An 18,261-nucleotide genomic window follows, 5' to 3' on the forward strand; every position below is an offset into this window, starting at 1 on the left:
GTTCTAGGCAGAGCTCTTTCTAGAGAAGAAACTTGTTGTCATTGGAGTGAGCCAGTATTCCTTTTGCATAAAATATGTAACAGATGGCTTTGCCTGTAGTAGCAGTGACTTTGTCTACCCGTGGCTGCCCCTTTGCCCACTTCTCTGTTCTCTGTCACCACATCTCTTCCTTTTCCCCAGTGGTAAAAGGCAGGGTTCAGGATGACAGAGCAGAAAGCATGTTGGAATAGGAGGAGTAAGTAAGAGACTTGAGTTCTTTTGTTTATGAGCATCTTTTCGGGTTACAAATTATTGAAGACAATATTTGTCTTCAAAATCATATTTAACATATACCTGGTATTCTATATCATTTATTTTTACCATCCCTCTATTACTAGATGTTTAAGCTGTTTCAAGTGTGTTTCATCATTGTAAACAGTGTTGTGACGATCGTCCAGATTCCCTGATTTTTGATTCTGGCATCTCTTCTGTCCTGACCCCATGTCCTTTCTTCCACTTACAGTTAATATGCAAGGTGTCTACATTAAGAGCCTTATGTGGACGGCATACAGAAAAGCTCATGGCGTTTAAAGCAATATACCCAGACATTGTGCGACTTCATTTTCCTCCATTATACAAGGAGTTGTTCACTTCAGAATTTGAGCCAGCCATGCAGATTGATGGGTAAATGTATCACCTAAGCACTTCTAGAATGTCTGAAGTCCAAACAATGAAAAGCAAACAAACAAATCAATTAACCGAGACACTTTATATGGCCCTGCACAGACCTGGAGCGCCAACACGCTGCACATCCTTTGGTGATCGGGGTCAGGCAAAGGAGGGGAAACAATGAAAACAAATAAAAGTTGAACTTGTTTTTCTCATGCATATGATTTCCATTATGCCTACAGATATGGACCCTTTTTCTGTCTCGACTTCTTGATCGTTGACCTCTGTTTACAACAGAAGGCGGGTACTAAAGTTGGAAGATGTCCTTTTCTTGTAGCTCACTGCCCACAGACTTTCTACAGAATCACCCATCTGTCGGTAACCACAGAGGGTCCAGCACTAATCGGTGACTGGTGTGCATAGCGGAGGTTGCGGCATTACTTTGCACAACTTGCTCTTTGTCTCATGAAGGAAGTTTTTATTTTTTTCACCGATTATTGCCAGTCAGCAGGACGGCACGAAAAGGGTCCATGGCACTAGCAACAATAGCATTATAATATATTACAGGGTAAATGGGCATGAAGACTATATATAGCTAAAAAGAGATATTGTTTATATATTGTTTTAATTAATATAAAATGTAGTTACTGGAGTAGCTTTTCCTGTTGAATTGATAAGGCACTTTCATTTTGCACCTTTTTTCTTTAAATTAAATGCTAGCGTGTTCACTGTCGTGTCGCATGTGCACCAGAAACACAAGTTTAACTGAGAAGGCTTGGAAGGTACGTCGGGAGGTATTTATGCTGCTGTTTACACAATTATTTTTAAAAGACTGGCTGGTCATATCTAGAAATCATGCTGTTGGATTCATTTTTTTTTTTTTTTTACACGTGAATTTGGAATTAGACACAGAACTCTCCCTAAATTGTCCTTTGCTTTTTGGATGAGTTTAAGGATAGATGTGTTTATGCTTCATACAAAGTTGAGTGATTGATTAGGGTGGATTTACGCCCTCATGCATAGTATTTATCCAAAGCTTTTGAGCATGCCACCTCATGGAGCTTGGGGAGTGGGGGGTGCTCATTTCACACAGTTGAGTAGACTCAGTCTCAACTTGGAATTCTTAGGCTTTAAGAACAGATCAGTAACCAGAATATTTATCAGAATCTAGCTTTTAGTAGAAGAAGGACCCAAAGAGTTTGTCTGGAGCAAACGCACACTCCCCATGTGTGAAGACATGAAGCATTTACTTCGTGAATGTTTATGTTCTTGGTATGATCTAGGAACCCTGAGACTTTCAGAGTGAATGGTTTCTAGACTAACTGCCTCTCTATGGTGTCATTCTAGAACACTCTTCTCCATATGTCACAGTCAATGGACAGGAAGGCAAAGGAAACATACAATGTTGAACCAGTTTCTCTTATTTAAATGTTAACTATTGTTAAGTCTTTAAAGTGAAGTCGATGCAAGCTGCAAACATTTTCTTTTGTATTTATCTTCACTAGAAAACTGTGGACTGTAATTTATTTTATTAAATCTTTAGAAGACAGTTTGGCTTTTGGATTCAGGTGAGAAATATTGAGTTGTTTTTGTTTAATTTTGTGTATGTGTGTGTCTTTTGTTTTTTACATAATTCCCAGTAGGGGGGAAGGGGAAAGGAACAGTCTGATAAGACAAGTGTGCATATTCTAAAATAAGTGACCTTTGGGAATGTAGGCGTTTAGAAGATTTTAGTCATACTTGAAGTGGGATTCAAACCTCTGGCCTGACATCAAAGACCATGTCTATAGAGAAGAGAGAACATCTTCCCATAGTATAAAGGTGAACATTTCCTAGCACCCTTTTACAGGGAAGAAAGGATCTCCTCTACCACCAGGGTTTCTTCCCCCGTCCTCCAATCTTCTGCAGGAATTCAACTCCTGCTGGGTCACCCAGAGCCCTCCACTCTGTTTTTAACTCCACTGACGTTCTGACTTGTTTCCTGAGGGACTTGGAAAAGGGGAAGGAACTATTCACACAGAAGTGTGTATGAAGCCTAAATAACATCTTTTAAAAAAAGTTTTTTAAAAAAAATACAGTAAGGGTATAAGCATGAGTAGAAGATGAGAATAGTATTTACTTAAATTTCTTACAAGCATATAAAACTTTATGTGACTTTATATAGAGAGGTAACTACCAGCATATAGTATTTATATTTGGGCAAGAAGGGTTAAATCAAATTTTTAATTTAAATAAATATAGTTCCTTGAAAAATCAATAGTATTTATACTCTGAATAGAGTACCAACTTTAGTTCAGTTATTTATTCATCCTTTTTTTTTCCCCCTGTTGTTTCTCCTGTTGGGAAGAAACAGTGTGTTTTGTTTGGGTTTGGGTTTGTTTTTGTTTCTTTGTCATTTTGATTCACTAAATTTGGGGGTGATTTTGTTAAAGTCTATTAACTTCTTTTTAACCAAAGCTTTCTGAATATGACCAGCCTCAGGTGCTAGCGCATTAAAGAGCAACTAAACCTAATTCCAGTGTCCATTTGTGAAATGATGAGAGCTAATTGGACTTCTCTGAGGGTGAGAGAGAATACAATGTTGAACATAAATTTCTTTTCCCAGAAAGGATTTTGCATGTACCTAATGCAAAAAAAACAAACAAACAAAAAATGACGCTCTAATCTCAGTAAGTCACTCCATGGTGACGTTGCTTTTGGAGTAAACCAAGATACATTGACATGATGCTGCTACCAGGTCTTTGTGAAAGAAAACAGGGTGTGGACTTTAAGACGAAGTACATCGACAGTGTAGGAACAGAGTAGTAGAGGCGCGCTCGGTGAAATGAGGGAACAACTATTATACGGATCGAAGTTGGGATCTGAAGTTAAACAGTTTTTGTTGAAAAAATATGAAGTGCAGAGAAGGATGTGAAAAACTTTGTATTTTTATTTTCTTCCTTATTATAGAAATACCTGTGTGATGACACAAAATACTTGCTGATATAGAACAATTATTCTTAATCGTTCTTGTAATTAAAATTGCCTAAACTCAAATGTCCAATAGTCTTTTAAAGATTGGAATCACATCATTGTTATCCTGACTGCTGTGATGCCTCTTATACAATTTTTAAACGTCTGGTAAATAAGGCTTTTGCACAAAGCCTGAATACCTTGGGTTACAGTGGTGTCCAAATGGTTGCACTGTGTAGTGAAGAAACTGGCCTTGGTCACAATGAAATCAAAAGTGCAGATGAAAGTGCTTTTGGGGGCAGTTTGCAAATTGTGGTTAAAGCTATGGATTTTTTTTTTTAAGTGTTCAGCATCCTAATTTGCTTTAAAGGTGTGGATTTTTTTTTAAGTCTTCAGCATCCTAATTCACCCTTTCTAACTTAAAGAAAACATTACTTAAGACACTGCTTCTAAGTTTGGTTGTTCTTTATAGTGTGGATATTCAGATCTCTGTGAGCGTATGGGGATGGGATGAGGGTCAGGTGAGGAGGGAGTGTGTGTGTGTGTGTGTGTGTGTGCGCGCGTGCGTGTGGTTTTTGTATGTATGATGTGTATGTGTCGGACCGCTTCTAGGCTACTAAGTGTCAATGGAAAAGAAAATGTATTCAAAATACTTAAATCAAAACTAGAAGATGGAAAAAAAAAGATTTATTCTATACAAAGCCTTGTCTGGACCACTTTAGAGAGACTTCTATTTTTTTAACCCTTCTATAAATATTTGATGGCACTTGAAATATTCCTGCAATAAAATGTGATTTGTGTAAAGAAAAAAAAGATTTTGTAATGTGAAACAAAGAAAGAAAGTAATGTAATTTTCTAAAAAAAGAAATACAAACAAACAAACTTTGTATTATTTTCTTGATGGAATTTGTCTATCTGTCTTTGGAGAACTTTTTATTTCATTGAATGTGCCATAGTAGAAATACGTGTTTTTAGTTTTAGACTTAAGGAATAGCTGTTTGTGTTCCGACATTCCAAAATGCAAAACAGCCTAGTAGAATCTTTAATGAAAAGGTTTAAGTAGGAGGTAAGCTTCTCTCATTGTTGCTTTTTTGCACATGTTCTTCATTCCTCTCTAGTGCAATATGTACATAGAGCACTTCCAGGTGTACTTTGATCCCTCAGGGAAAATTACATATTTGTACAGTTTTTTTGGTTTTGTTTCTTGGTTTTTTTTTTTTTTTTGCCTTTTGTTTTTGGCTAAGGAATGTCGATTGAATCACTTGTTATTGTTGAGGGGCAGCCAGATAATAATCCTAAAGCCACTGTTTCCAACATTGATTGTTTAAATCATGTGTCCTTCCAATGCTATTATTTGAAGATAATAATAATAAAACATTATTTTCTGACAGTTCTTTGTGCTGATTGGTGGAAAAAAGAAAGGGTAAATAAGCACCTTACGATTGACTTACTGTGAATGACAATCCATCTTGATATCAATAATAGAAGCCCTATCATTTTGGAGTTCGGGTTATAAGAAACAAACAATGTGCTCAGGGATCTTCTAAAACTCTTAAAACAGGGTGGCCAGTACTACTGGGACAAAATTGTGTTTTGTATTGTTAATAATTATGATAATACTATCCCTCCAAGGCACAAGTGAACTGTGTAGAACTGCGTGTGTGTAAACCTCACTATTGTTCATTTTGTTTTGTTCAAAATGTATATGTTCTTCAGTCTTATGTGCTTAAAAACATTGAATAACTTCCAGAGCAGTATAAAGTGATGCCACTATGTTCAAAAGATAAACTAATAGGTCATAATCAACCAAGAGCATCATTCAAAGTACAGTCCTGCGTACTTTACTCACCGTTTCTCTAATAATTAAAATATTCTTGATATATTTTATTTATATCATTATATATTAAAAGGTATTTCAAATTCTATATAATATGGATAACAATTTTTAGAAGCAGTCATGAGATAAGAGCCCTGCCTGTCAGTGCAGTGAGAGAGGTAAAAGATGAAACTTTTTTTTTTCTTTTCAAATACCAGCAAGTAACTCCTATTTTCACTGTGTTCTCCTCTAGAAACAAACAAACAAAAAAATTCCTTTGGGGGGGATTTTAACTGTCTTTTACTTCCACATTTGTAATCTGTTGAGTTAATATAAGAGCAAATGGCTATAAAGACAAACAAAACCCACCAATGTAACAGCAACATGAGCTAGCTTTTAGGGTAACATTTTATGTTTTTGAAACATTTTGAAAGTAATTATTTCAATATGCTACTTTCCATAACCTCAGTGAACCTCAGTGTAATTGTTCGCTTTGATTCTTCCACACCTAGAGTACATTTTTACAAGAAGATTTACATATTTTCTTACCCCATGGAAAAGCAAAATTTAGGATAACTTTCCATGTTGTTTAGATAAAAAAGAAACCGTCACCTTGTTTTGATGATAAAGACTGTGAAAACTGGCATAAATCTCTCTCTCTCCATATACATATATATATATATGTATGTATATACACACATACATGTACACACACAGAAGTTATTGACATACATATTATACCATTTAGTTCTCGTTCTTACAAAGATATGACACAGCTGCTGCTGCTAAGTCGCTTCAGTCGTGTCCGACTCTGTGCGACCCCATAGACGGCAGCCCACCAGGCTCCCTCGTCCCTGGGATTCTCCAGGCAAGAGTACTGGAGTGGGTTGCCATTTCCTTCTCCAATGCATGAAAGTGAAAAGTGAAAGTGAAGTTGCTCAGTCGTGTCCGACTCTTAGCGACCCCATGGACTGCAGCCTACCAGGCTCCTCTGCCCATGGGATTTTCCAGGCAAGAGTACTGGAGTGGGTTGCCATTGCCTTCTCCGTATGACACAGCAGAAGCCCATACAAACAACTTTATCCTATAAATCAGAGTATATGCCCGTAAATGCAGTTGCAACAGTAAATCATCTATTACAGTCTGTGATACACGTCTTCATTGTATTCCCAAAACACTAGTATTATTATAGAGGTTCCACCAGATTTGATGAAAGAGACCTTCCTATTATTGTTTATTCTTAAGATAAGGCTGGCAAGCACTATCTTTACAAAGTAGTTGGTTTCACTTCTGGGTCTGTTTGCTTGCTTGTTTGTGTAAGTGAGCTCATTTTTGTCAGGCTCTCAGTACAGTTTTTAAAATAATCCGGAAGGCTGGCTTCATACTAAGGAGATATTGTAGATGGAGGGGATCTCCATGTTTAACCAGACCCTCAGAACTTAGAGCAATAAATACATTCAGTCATTTATTTATTTATAAATGAATGATAGAATATTCAGTCCAAATAGAAACAATGTCTTTTCAGCAATGCAACATAACGTGGAGGCTTGTGTTAAGAAGGTGAATATGAGAATTTTAAGGAGATGCCTAGAAAACCCATATTTACTGTTGACATTTAGTGTTTGCCACAACAAACTTCACACCTCTTTTTCTCTTTCCCTTCTAAGAACTGATGAAAGATAGCTTCCTATTAGCTTTGACATGCTGCGTGTGCCATTATGTTGTTCTCCAAGAGCAACTAAGTTCTTTGCAGTGTTCGTGTGTGATTCCTTTCTCCTCATTACTTCAACATGGATGAATAGTATTCCTATGAACTTGGTTATCATTGAACAGATTGCATATGTAAATGCAGATAGTTCTTGAGCAATATAGTGAATATGATTTCACACACACACACAAATCTGTATGTACTGTACACATCTTCCTGAATCTAAAACTCTCTTCTTAGCCACAATGGTTTGAAATCTCATATAAAACAGTGGTAAATTTTTAAACATTAGGACATTAGCTGGCTGCTTCTTTAAATGTACCTGTATTGTCTGCCTGCTCCTTTTGTGGAGATGTGTTTTTGTATTGGATGTTTGGGCCAATGGGAGGCTTCAAGCAACAACATATTTTCCCAGTTTAAATATATTTAACATACGACAAACCCCAGACAAGGCTTTTAATATGTATAAAGAACTGCAGTGTTAGGTGGTTTATTTGCAAACCGTTTTCAATGTTGTCCATTTTTATGGCACCTTTAACAATATTCTTGTTTCCAAAGTACAAAAAAAAAAATAGGTTAAATAATCTAGCCATAACTGAATGTCAAGCAATAAAACAAATGACTTTTGTGCATAGACTTAAAAAAATACAAATTTTAGACATCTGCATGTAAATGCAATCTCTTGTTTACTGCTTTCTTCAACTTGAGCAATTGATTCCTTATTTACTATTAACTTAAGAACTTGTAATGGCCTGTAAACATTTTCTCTCTTACTCTTCTTTCAAATTTACCTTCGTCCCTGCTTTTGAGTCATAATATTTAATGTTGTTCTGCACATCTCTATACAGTTAACTTTTTGGCTTTCATTCTGTATAGATAAGAAAATGTTATATTATAAACAGCCTACTCAGTGCAAATATTTATCTGTTTATCAAATCCACAATATGCTGTATAATACTGGTTTTACTATATAATCTATTTTAGACATAGCTGTTTAGAACTAGAGTGTGCTATTTTTGTGTTTTTCTGATGTGTGGTGCTAGATAAGTTACTTTTGTGAACAACAAAAAAAAACCCTTTTATTCCTAGACAATACCACCTTTGGGTCTTGTTAATTTCACTGAGTATAACTATATATTTGTATATATATACATATATATATATCTACCTGTGCCCAACTGGCAGCTGTATCAGAGTGCTGGATTTGGGACATGCTTTTCTCTTTAAATACATAATATCATGATATAAATTATTCTAGAGTGTATTTAATTAGGATAAAATTACTTCCTTAGTATGGATATTTGACATCTATAGGGTGAATTTGTTTATAAATATGGATATATGAAAATGTATTAGCATTTACTTTATGTTTGCTACTTGGCTTTATACCATATCTCCTAAGCTGAAAAATAATTTGACAGGCCTTCAAGATCCTAAAGAAACACTCTAGTTTAATGGAGTATTATTTTTTCCTTACTAAGGCACCTTATTATTGGCACCTGACAGAGTTGTGTACTTAGCTCCTATAATAGATAATACACATTTATATAAAATATCCTTGTTGGCTTGATGGCAGAATAAACCTTTCCCCTCCTACCTGAGCCATGAGAAGTATAGAGACATCCGCTATCATGGCAGAACATGGGCCATAAAGCAGCTTTGACAAGGGATGTTCTGTGTTAACTTGACCTCAACCAGTTCCATGAACTGAGTGAAGGACCTTCATTTAAAAGTCATTTAATAATGAGCTTAGTTAATTCTTTCACCTGTTCTCCCAAGACCTATCGGCTTTCTTAAAAAAGAAAAATCCACGTATATCAAATATCTAACTAAGGATGTAGTTAACCTTATTAAATATTGATTAGAATTGTTCTGTAATATTACTGAATTTGTAAGATCTTTAGCAAAGATTTTTGAGCAATTTATAAATATAGAGCAAATGTTTCTGTTTACTGCACTTTTTGTAATTGAAGGTGATAAATTCTCAAGCCATGGCTATTGGCTTCCATGCACTGAATATTTACCCACAATTCTAGACATTTTCCATTTTTATGGAAGAGTTGCTGTTACCTTAATTATAAATGCAATCATGTGGTTAATGAGAGCTAATGCTTATAGTTAACCTTTTAAAGTGAATTGGCTACAGTTTAGGGAGAAATCTCTTTGAATACAAATTATTTCATTCCTTATTGCTTCGCTTAGAAAGGGATTGAAACTTTTTTTTAGCACCATTTCATATCCTAAGGTTCCTAAGGATAGAGATAGTATCTCTTTGTGTCTGCACAGTGGCCAGCACATGTCAGCATTTGATAATTGTTAAATAACAACAAGTGTGCCCCAATTCCACCTTTTTTCCTGGGTTGTTTTGGTAAATTTATAAAGTATGCCAAGCCTTATGGTTAATACTTTCTTCTACAACCAAGTTTTAAAGCCACATTTTCAAAGACCACATGAAATGCTGATTCTAATTGTGTGTAGGTCTTGAGGATTAAGCACACAAATTTCACAAAACTCTGTGAGTAACAAACTCAGCCTTCTGTAAATATACATGCAAGTTCGGAAACAGTAATACTGTACCTATAAATATGCGCTGTCTGTTTTGTGTACAGTATGTAAAAACTCCTTTTCTGCCACACTAAAAATGCAAGCCATTTATGGGAATCCTAAAAAATAGTATTGTACTAAAACTTTGCTAATGATCTTTATTAGAGGATCATCCAACTTTTCACTGACATTGGGTTTTCTTTTCAATTCACTCTTACAGTAGTCTGCTTATTTCCAGCCGTTTGTTATTTTATTGAGTCCTCAATTTAAAAAAAAATATTTTGATTCATTTTGTAAATACAAGCTGTAAAAAAGAGAGATTTAATGTTGTCTTTTAAATACTCCGATTTTCATTCTAATATGAATGTTGTTATATTGTACTTAGAAACTGTACCTTTAATATTACATTACCTTTATTAAAAGTGCATTGAACACATCAATTTTAGATGTGCTTTATGTACTGTTATCCTATAATAAAATTTCAGCTTCTAATGGAACACTTGCCTCATTTTTCTTTCTTTTACTTGGTTCTTGAATTGCATGTACAGTTTTCTACCTTGTCTCCATAGAATGGAGTAGGACAACCTTGCTACTCAAAGTGGGTCCATAGACCTGTGGCAGTGGCATCACTCATGACCTTGACCTTGTCAGAAATGCAAAAACCTAGGCACCATCCCAGACCTACTAAAACAGGATGTGCATTTTCACAAAATCCCCAGGTGATTGGTTTGCATATTAACGTTTGAGAAGCACTGGTCTATAAGGTAGTACTTTAAAAAATATAATTTGTCTCTATTTTGCAGGGAACAAAACATATACAAGGATCGAGCTACCCTTTGATCAGAAAAGGCAAAGAAGGAAATTTCAACTTGTGAGGAAACATCTATTGATTGATAGTAGCTGCCAGAATTGCAGAAATGAGGATTCTCAAAGGAGTGCCATGACTGATCGGTGATATCTACCCTGAATGTAGGAGGGGAGAAAACCTGAACTCACACCACACTTTGTCATCTTTGCTTTAGAAATCATTAAAAGAGAATGTCAAAATGATGCCAAAGGCTTTAAAGATGCAAAAGACTTTTTAAAAATCTGACTTTACCTGGGCTATCATTGTACCATCCCAGCCTGGCCCCTTCTCTTGAGTAGATCACATAGGAGTAAACCAATAGAGTTAACTTCAGCTAAATATCACATGATTTTAATGATGCAAAACCTCATCATAAATTATTTTCAAAGTAATCTCAAGGACATTGACATTATAAAATATTTGGAAGTCAGACTGAAGTCAGACTAAACGCAACTGAGTTGGGCTTTTCCTCTACCCACATTCCTAAGCGTCTCTTGCACTTAGTAAAATAAATATTTGAAATGATCCCCAAAGTCATTGCATATAACAAACATCATGAATCACACTGATGGATCCCCAGTTTGTCTGGAGGCAAACCTAAACATCCAAGAGTGGCAGAAGCCTCTTGCTAGATTAACAGCCACTTTATCCTTTTCCTGTACCATCAGTTGTGAGCTTGTTTTCTTAATGTCATTTATCTATGATTAAGGAGCTAACAAAAGTCTTTGTGTGTTTACTATGATTCTGGATTTTTTTCTCCTTTAGAGGGGAAATATTGACTCTAGTAAGATATAGTCATGTCTCAGTAATCCATTTGTTATTTATCTGCCTGATAGATTTCTCAAACAATATTTAAAATTCCAGAATGATTTATTTGTAGGGGAGAAGATGCTTCAACTGTGACTTGTTCTTTGCTTACAGAACAAAAATTAATTTTAGCCTCCCTCACAGTTAATTACAATAGTCACCCCCTAACAAGTCTCACATCTATCTTCTACCATTCTTTCTTTACTGTTTCCATAAAATACACATTGTATTCTAAAGACAGATACTTATTTAGTTATCCTACTTGGAATTATTTCAGCTATCATTACTTTCTCTCTGTGGGATAGTTAGGGGCTACCTATAAATAACTAGCATTCATGGAGTGAATGTGGAGGGGGAAAAAAAACTGCTGAGAAATTGGTGCAACCACTGTGGAAAACAGTATGGGGGTTGAAAAAAAAAAAAAAAACTAAAAATGGAAAAACAGTTTCCATGTGATTCAGCAATCTCACTCTTGGGCAAATATCCAGAGGAAACTCTAATTTAAAAAGATAGCAGCACTATTTACAATAGCCAAGACTTGGAAGCAACCTAAATTTCTCTTCTTTGTCAGAGGAATGGATAAGGATGATGTGGTACATACATACAGTGGACTCAGCCATTAAAAAAAAGAGAATGAAAGAATGCCATTTGGAGCAACATGGATGAACCTAGAGATTATTGTATTAAGTGAAATAAGTCAGAGAAAAACAGATACCATATGTAACGCTTAAATGATGAATCTAAAATATACAAATGACCTTATTTACAAAATGTAGACAGGCTCACAGTCATAGAGAACGAACTTATGGTTACCAAAAAGGAAAGGGGATAGGGAGGAATAAATTAGGAGTTTAGGATTAGCAGTTAAAAACTATTAATGTGTATCAATAAATAAACAGCAGGGTACTATGGAATAGAACAGAGAAATATATTCAAAATCCTGTGATAACCTAGAAAGTAACACAACATTTTAAATCAACTATACTTCAAATTTTAAAAATTAAAAGAAAAAAAAGATTGGTATTCAAATGAACAGTTAATTCGGGGTCTTATTTTAGCCCAGAGACCATCTTATACAGAATCCAATAAAATATACTTCAAAACTATTATATTCTGAATAGAAAAATTTGAATACTTAAGTCATTCTGTTCTGACAGCATAGCTAGCATTTCTCTGGCTTTTCGGGAGTAATGATAATTCCTCCTCACTTGAAGTATCATTTATTGCTGAAAAGCCTAATTAGAACAAACTACTATTGGCAACAATATTTCTCCCATTAGTTTCTGAATCAATTACTAGATTGAAACGTCTTTGCTAGGGGGCTATTTCTGGATTCTCACTTTGAAAATACCTTATGGATGATTGTAAATTCAAGAAATTCCCTGAGTGAAGTAGTTACCAGCTTCACTTCATGGCCAAGTTCATCTCAGATAAAGCAAAAAAGGAAGCTTGTTAGCTGAGGGGTAGGAAAATAACGTGGTACTGATTAAGAAAAAAAAAAAAACAGATGATCTTGCACATTTCTCTATCTTGATTTGGTTGACGAGAAGAAATACACATAACAAGTCTGATAACTTCACTTAGCCAGGCACTTGCATTTGCAGTCAAAGTTCTTTTTGAAATTGTGGTCCACTGAACCATTTTATAAACTCAAAATGAGTAACTACTCTTGTAAATTCTTTCAAAATGAAATTGGCTTCTTGTACAACTTACGAGTTTATTTCTCAGTTTAGCAAAAATGAAATAAAATCTTTCTTCTGCTTGAATATCCACAGAATAAAATGGAACAATCACTTTGAAAAATATTTGGCAGTGTTTTTAAAAAGTCAAACACAAATTTACCATACAATCCAACAATTCTATTCCTATGTATCTGCCCAAGGGAAATGAAAACACAAATTTCACACAAAGACTTGTATACAATCGTTCATACCAAGATAACTCATAATAGCCAGAAAGTGGGAACCATCTAACATTCACTGTGTCGACAGGATAAACAAAATGGGTATATACATAAATGTGCTACCATTTAGCAACAAAACAATTACTAATACTTGCTACAACATGGATGATCTTCAAAAATGGATGATCTACTAGGAGAAAAGAATCCAGATGCAAAAGACTATATACTGTATAATTCTGTTTATCTGAAGCATCCAGAAAAGGCAACTCTGTCGAATTATGAAGCTGCTTAGTGTTTGGCCAGAGATAGAGGTGGGAAGTGGAGAAGGCAATGGCACCCCACTCCAGTACTCTTGCCTGGAAAATCCTATGGATGGAGGGCCTGCTGGGCTGTAGTCCATGGGGTCGCTAAGAGTCAGACACGACTGAGCGACTTCACTTTCACTTTTCACTTTCATGCATTGGAGAAGGAAATGGCAACCCATTCCAGTGTTCTTGCCTGGAGAATCCCAGGGACGGGGGAGCCTTGTGGGCTGCCCTCTATGGGATCACACAGAGTCAGACACGACTGAAGCGACTTAGCAGCAGTAGCAGCAGCAGAGGTGGGAAGAGAGAGCACACAGGATTTCTCAGGGCTCCTTAACTGAAAAGGAGCACACAGGATTTCTCAGGGTGATGGAGATGTTCTAAAACTTGGTAGTGTTGATAGCTGCATAGCTGTGAACTTAACTAAAAATCAGTGAATAACTGAAGTAAATTTTATGGAACATGGATTACACCTCAATTAAAAACTGTTTCTCACACACACACACACACACACACACCGTGTTTTCCCTATAACTCAAAGAATAAGTCCAAAGTTCTAAATTCTTTAGCACGCCTTAAAAACCCTCTTAGGCCCCTCCCTTTTCCCTGGTCTAAGGGCCTTCACCTTGCCCAACACAGTGATACAGTAGCTGTTCTCCCCATAGCATGCACACTGTTTCATACTTCTGTGTTCTTCACACCCCCAAAACCACAGCCCCTTTATCCAGTGAACTCCTAGTAGTCCTTCAGTTCAGTTCAGTTCAGTCGCTCAGTCATGTCCGACTCTTTGCGACCCCATGAATCCCAGCACACCAGGCCTCCCTGTCCATCACCAACTCCCAGAGTTCACTCAGACTCACGTCCATCGAGTCAGTGATGCCATCCAGCCATCTCATCCTCTGTCGTCCCCTTCTCCTCCTGCCCCCAATCCCTCCCAGCATCAGAGTCTTTTCCAATGAGTCAACTCTTCACATGAGGTGGCCAAAGTACTGGAGTTTCAGCTTTAGCATCATTCCTTCCAAAGAAATCCTAGGGCTGATCTCCAGAATGGACTGGTTGGATCTCCTTGCAGTCTAAGGGACTCTCAAGCATCTTCTCCAACACCACAGTTCAAAAGCATCAATTCTTTGGCACTCAGCTTTCTTCACAGTCCAACTCACATCCATACATGACCACTGGAAAAACCATAGCCTTGACTAGACGGACCTTTGTTGGCAAAGTAATGTCTCTGCTTTTGAATATGCTGTCTAGGTTGGTCATAACTTTTCTTCCAAAGAGTGTCTTTTAATTTCATGGCTGCAGTCACCATCTGCAGTGATTTTGGAGCCCCCAAAAATAAAATCTGACACTGTTTCCGCTGTTTCCCCATCTATTTTCCATGAAGTGATGAGACCAGATGCCATGATCTTGGTTTTTTGAATGTTGAGTTTTAAGCCAGTTTTTTCATTCTCCTCTTTCACTTTGATAAAGAGGCTCTTTAGTTCCTCTTTGCTCTCTGCCATAACAGTGGTGTCATCTGCATATCTGAGGTTATTGATATTTCTCCTGGCAATCTTGATTCCAGCTTGTGTTTCTTCCAGTCCAGCGTTTCTCATGATGTACTTTGCATATAAGTTAAATAAGCAGGGTGAGAATATACAGCCTTGACATACTCCTTTTCCTATTTGGAACCGGTCTGTTGTTCCATGTCCAGTTCTAAGTTGCTTCCTGACCTGCATACAAATTTCTCAAGAGGTAGTCCTTCAAGACCCAGCTAAATGAAACTTCTTCTCTGAAGTAGTCTCTAAATTGTCTCAGTCAGAATGAGTTCCCTCCTCATTGGGTTCCCATAGTATCTGTAATGTTAAACACAACATGAGAGCTGTGAGTTTCAATTTTATTTAAGGACTTACTGAAGAGTATAATCCAAGAGACTGCCTCTTAGCTCTAAGGAACCAAAGAGGTAAAGGGACAGGTCAGTATACATGTGATATTCTGGAAGGGAGATGTAACCAAGCAAACCTTCTTGGTAAAAGGTTACTGCTAGTCAAGAGAAATAGACAGCTTAATGGTTGTAATGCTTTTCTAAGTATAGGAAAATGCATTTAATCCTCTCAAAAAACTACTGAATAGGTGCTCCACGCTTACACACACGTGCTCACAATATCTCTTTTATTGATGAGTCAGTTAAGACACTTGAGTAAAGTCACAATAAAATCTGGGTATTTCCAGTACTGTACTTGTCACCTGTCCTTCCAATTTACCATACCCTCAAGGTGGAGGACTTTCTAGGACAACATGCAGCCCGGAGAAAGAAATGGCAACCCACTCCAGTATTCTTGCCTGGAGAATCCCAGGGACAGAGGAGCCTGGTGGGCTGCCGTCTATGGGGTCGCACAGAGTTGGACAGGACTGAAGCGACTTAGCAGCGGCAGCCCCTCAAGCGAGTATCCAGCAAATCCTCTCTCAGCTTCCAGGGCAGACTGCCAGGAGTCTGGGGACCCGGAGAGGGTCCCGCCCACTGCGTCATTGCTGACGCCATCACGCAGGGTCGAGGCGGCGCCACCGCCTCCTTTAAATAAGGCCTTCCTAGGTCGCGCACGCACGAGAGAAAGGAGACGGTTGGGGAGTGTGTTTTTGTTCCGTGGGGGTCGCGGTCTGGGCCAGAGCCGCCGCGGACCACGAGGTGGGCGGCAAGGCAGCTTCGTGACGGAGACGCGGTGGGGAGGGCGCGCTCGTGAGAGTCGGGAGGCGGGAACATGGCGGCCGTGCCGGGACCCTGCACACAGCTGATGCTAGCGCAGACCTGTTCTCCGGCTTTGCTGGCAGATTTCTTACCTCCCTGGAACCTTGTTTCTCCTTTAGTTCCCTTTCCCTCAGCCTTCTTTGTGTCTTCCTCGGCTCTCTTGCCCCAGCCCCTCTCTGGGCAAAAGTGTGGAAGGTGGGTTCAGTAGGAACAGGTGAGGCCCGTCCGTTACTGAGAGACTAGCATTTGACTGCGTTGCTCACAAACTCTTATCTGTACGCACAGGGTGACAGGAGATGCACTAAACTTGGAATGTTGATGTTCAGACCAGATTTGTAGTGCTAGTGATTCCTCTTCTTGATCCCGTTAAATGCCACTTAAGTTATCTAGACCTCAGTCTTCGCAAAAGGGAGGTTCTCTTTGAAAGATTCTTGATATCCAGAGCTTCTGCCCTTCGTCGCTCGCCAGAATTTGCCCCATAATTATCTTTGGGAAGGTGGAAGCATGATTTATTTTGGCAGTAAGGGAGTCGGGGCAGGGGGCTGAGTCAAGACATACATCCCGTGCCCTAATGGGATTTAATATGTGAACAATGAGAAGGCCAATCTGTTTCCATCTTTATTTTCGCGAAGTTCCTGGAATAAGTTAAATGGAGAAGGACTGATCCTGTGTCAGCTTCGCGGTTCTTCCTCAAAGACCTTGGAAATATTCATCTGTCTGCTCTTTTTTTTTTTTTTTTTTAAGTGTCTGTGTCGGGTGAGGGTAGGTGTTAGGAACAGGTTCTTGCCTCATCTGAGTTAACAGTATCTGGCCCGCCAATCACCTGATTTTGTTCTTGATCTTTGGTTTTTCCTCAGTTGAGTGCAAATTCTGGAGAAATCCTCTTCCTTTAAGAGCCTGCACTGCCAGGCAGCACAATTGTGAACTAGAGTGAAGGAGAAATCTAGGAATATGACTTCCATGATGGCCATGGGTGAACCAAGGTTGAACTGGTGAGTTACATCTGTTTGTAATTCCCTAAAGTGGATTGAGGGGCTTTCCAGGTGGCTCCGCTGTAAAGAATTCACCTACCAATTCAGGAGACACAGGTGCAGTCCCTGGGTCAGGAAGATTCCCTGGAGAAGGAAATGGCAACCTGCTCCAGTATTCTTACCTGGAAAATTCCAGGGACAGAGGAGATTGGCAGGCTGCAGTCCATGGCGGTCTTAAAGAGTCGGACACAACTGAGGGACTGACTAGGCACCTACGCAACAAGATTGAGTGGGTCTGGTGACTAGGTTAGGAAAGGAGGGTATCTGGCCTGAAGAGATCTGGAGGAAACAAGAGGACAAATTCAATGGCTTAAGAGTTTACGATTCTCATCTACACCTACTGAGCAGTTTTGAGTTATCTTTGACTGTACTTCCTCTCCCAAAGCACGTAGATTGTTTCTATGTATAAGTCCATCTTGTATTTATTGTTGGTCTTAGTGAAGGAGAAATACTGGAATATTCTTGTATTCAAGAACCTAGCCCATATCTGTATAAGTAATAGAACTTCTTTAAGAACTGACAAGCTTTTTTTTATATTGGACTCTATATCAAGTGATAATGTAGATGCATAGACTATTTTAGAAGTGTATGAGACCATCCCAAATAAAGGACTCTAGAAATCTAATGTATGTGCTGCTTTAGGTCAATTTGACACACATTAACTGAGCATCTGTACTAGTGAAGGAGTTTGCTAGCAGAGGAGAATATAAGAGATAACAAAGATAGCTAAGATAGCACCTGACTCAAAGATTCAATCAGTATGTATTCTAGTATAATGTAGATGATGATATTGTGTATAATGATGTAATATAATTCATATTGCTTCACTGGCAATCATATTACAATATAGAAATGTCATTGAAGTAACATGCTATACACCTTCAATTTACAAAATGTAACATGTCAAATTTATCAAATAAAATCAGTATGTGCTTAATAAGTACTTGCTTACTGCAAACAGTGCTCCCTTCCTCC

At 37.8% G+C, this 18,261-nt stretch overlaps 2 protein-coding genes across 6 annotated transcripts in view; both read left to right on the forward strand.

Moving 5' to 3' along the window:
* The window catches only part of RORA (RAR related orphan receptor A), an 809,830-nt gene extending 799,112 nt beyond the window's left edge, over positions 1–10,718 (forward strand). For 3 of the 5 annotated variants that reach the window (XM_061431123.1, XM_061431125.1, XM_061431126.1), the window contains 2 exons: positions 503–2,216; positions 10,472–10,718. In XM_061431123.1, coding sequence (XP_061287107.1) covers positions 503–667 — 165 coding nt within the window. In that variant the 3' untranslated portion in view covers positions 668–2,216; positions 10,472–10,718. Of the gene's footprint in view, positions 1–502; positions 10,388–10,471 lie in introns of all 5 variants that reach the window. The other 2 variants (XM_061431124.1, XM_061431127.1) reach the window with 1 other exon arrangement.
* Positions 10,719–11,724: 1,006 nt separating this feature from the next.
* Positions 11,725–18,261, forward strand: part of ICE2 (interactor of little elongation complex ELL subunit 2) — a 68,977-nt gene continuing 62,440 nt past the window's right edge. Inside the window, exons 1-2 of the mRNA XM_061431120.1 lie at positions 11,725–16,195; positions 17,113–17,247. Coding sequence (XP_061287104.1) covers positions 17,207–17,247 — 41 coding nt within the window. The 5' untranslated portion in view covers positions 11,725–16,195; positions 17,113–17,206. The remainder of the gene's footprint in view (positions 16,196–17,112; positions 17,248–18,261) is intronic.

Source organism: Bos javanicus, chromosome 10 (assembly GCF_032452875.1).
Source record: "Bos javanicus breed banteng chromosome 10, ARS-OSU_banteng_1.0, whole genome shotgun sequence".
NCBI lineage: Eukaryota > Metazoa > Chordata > Mammalia > Artiodactyla > Bovidae > Bos > Bos javanicus.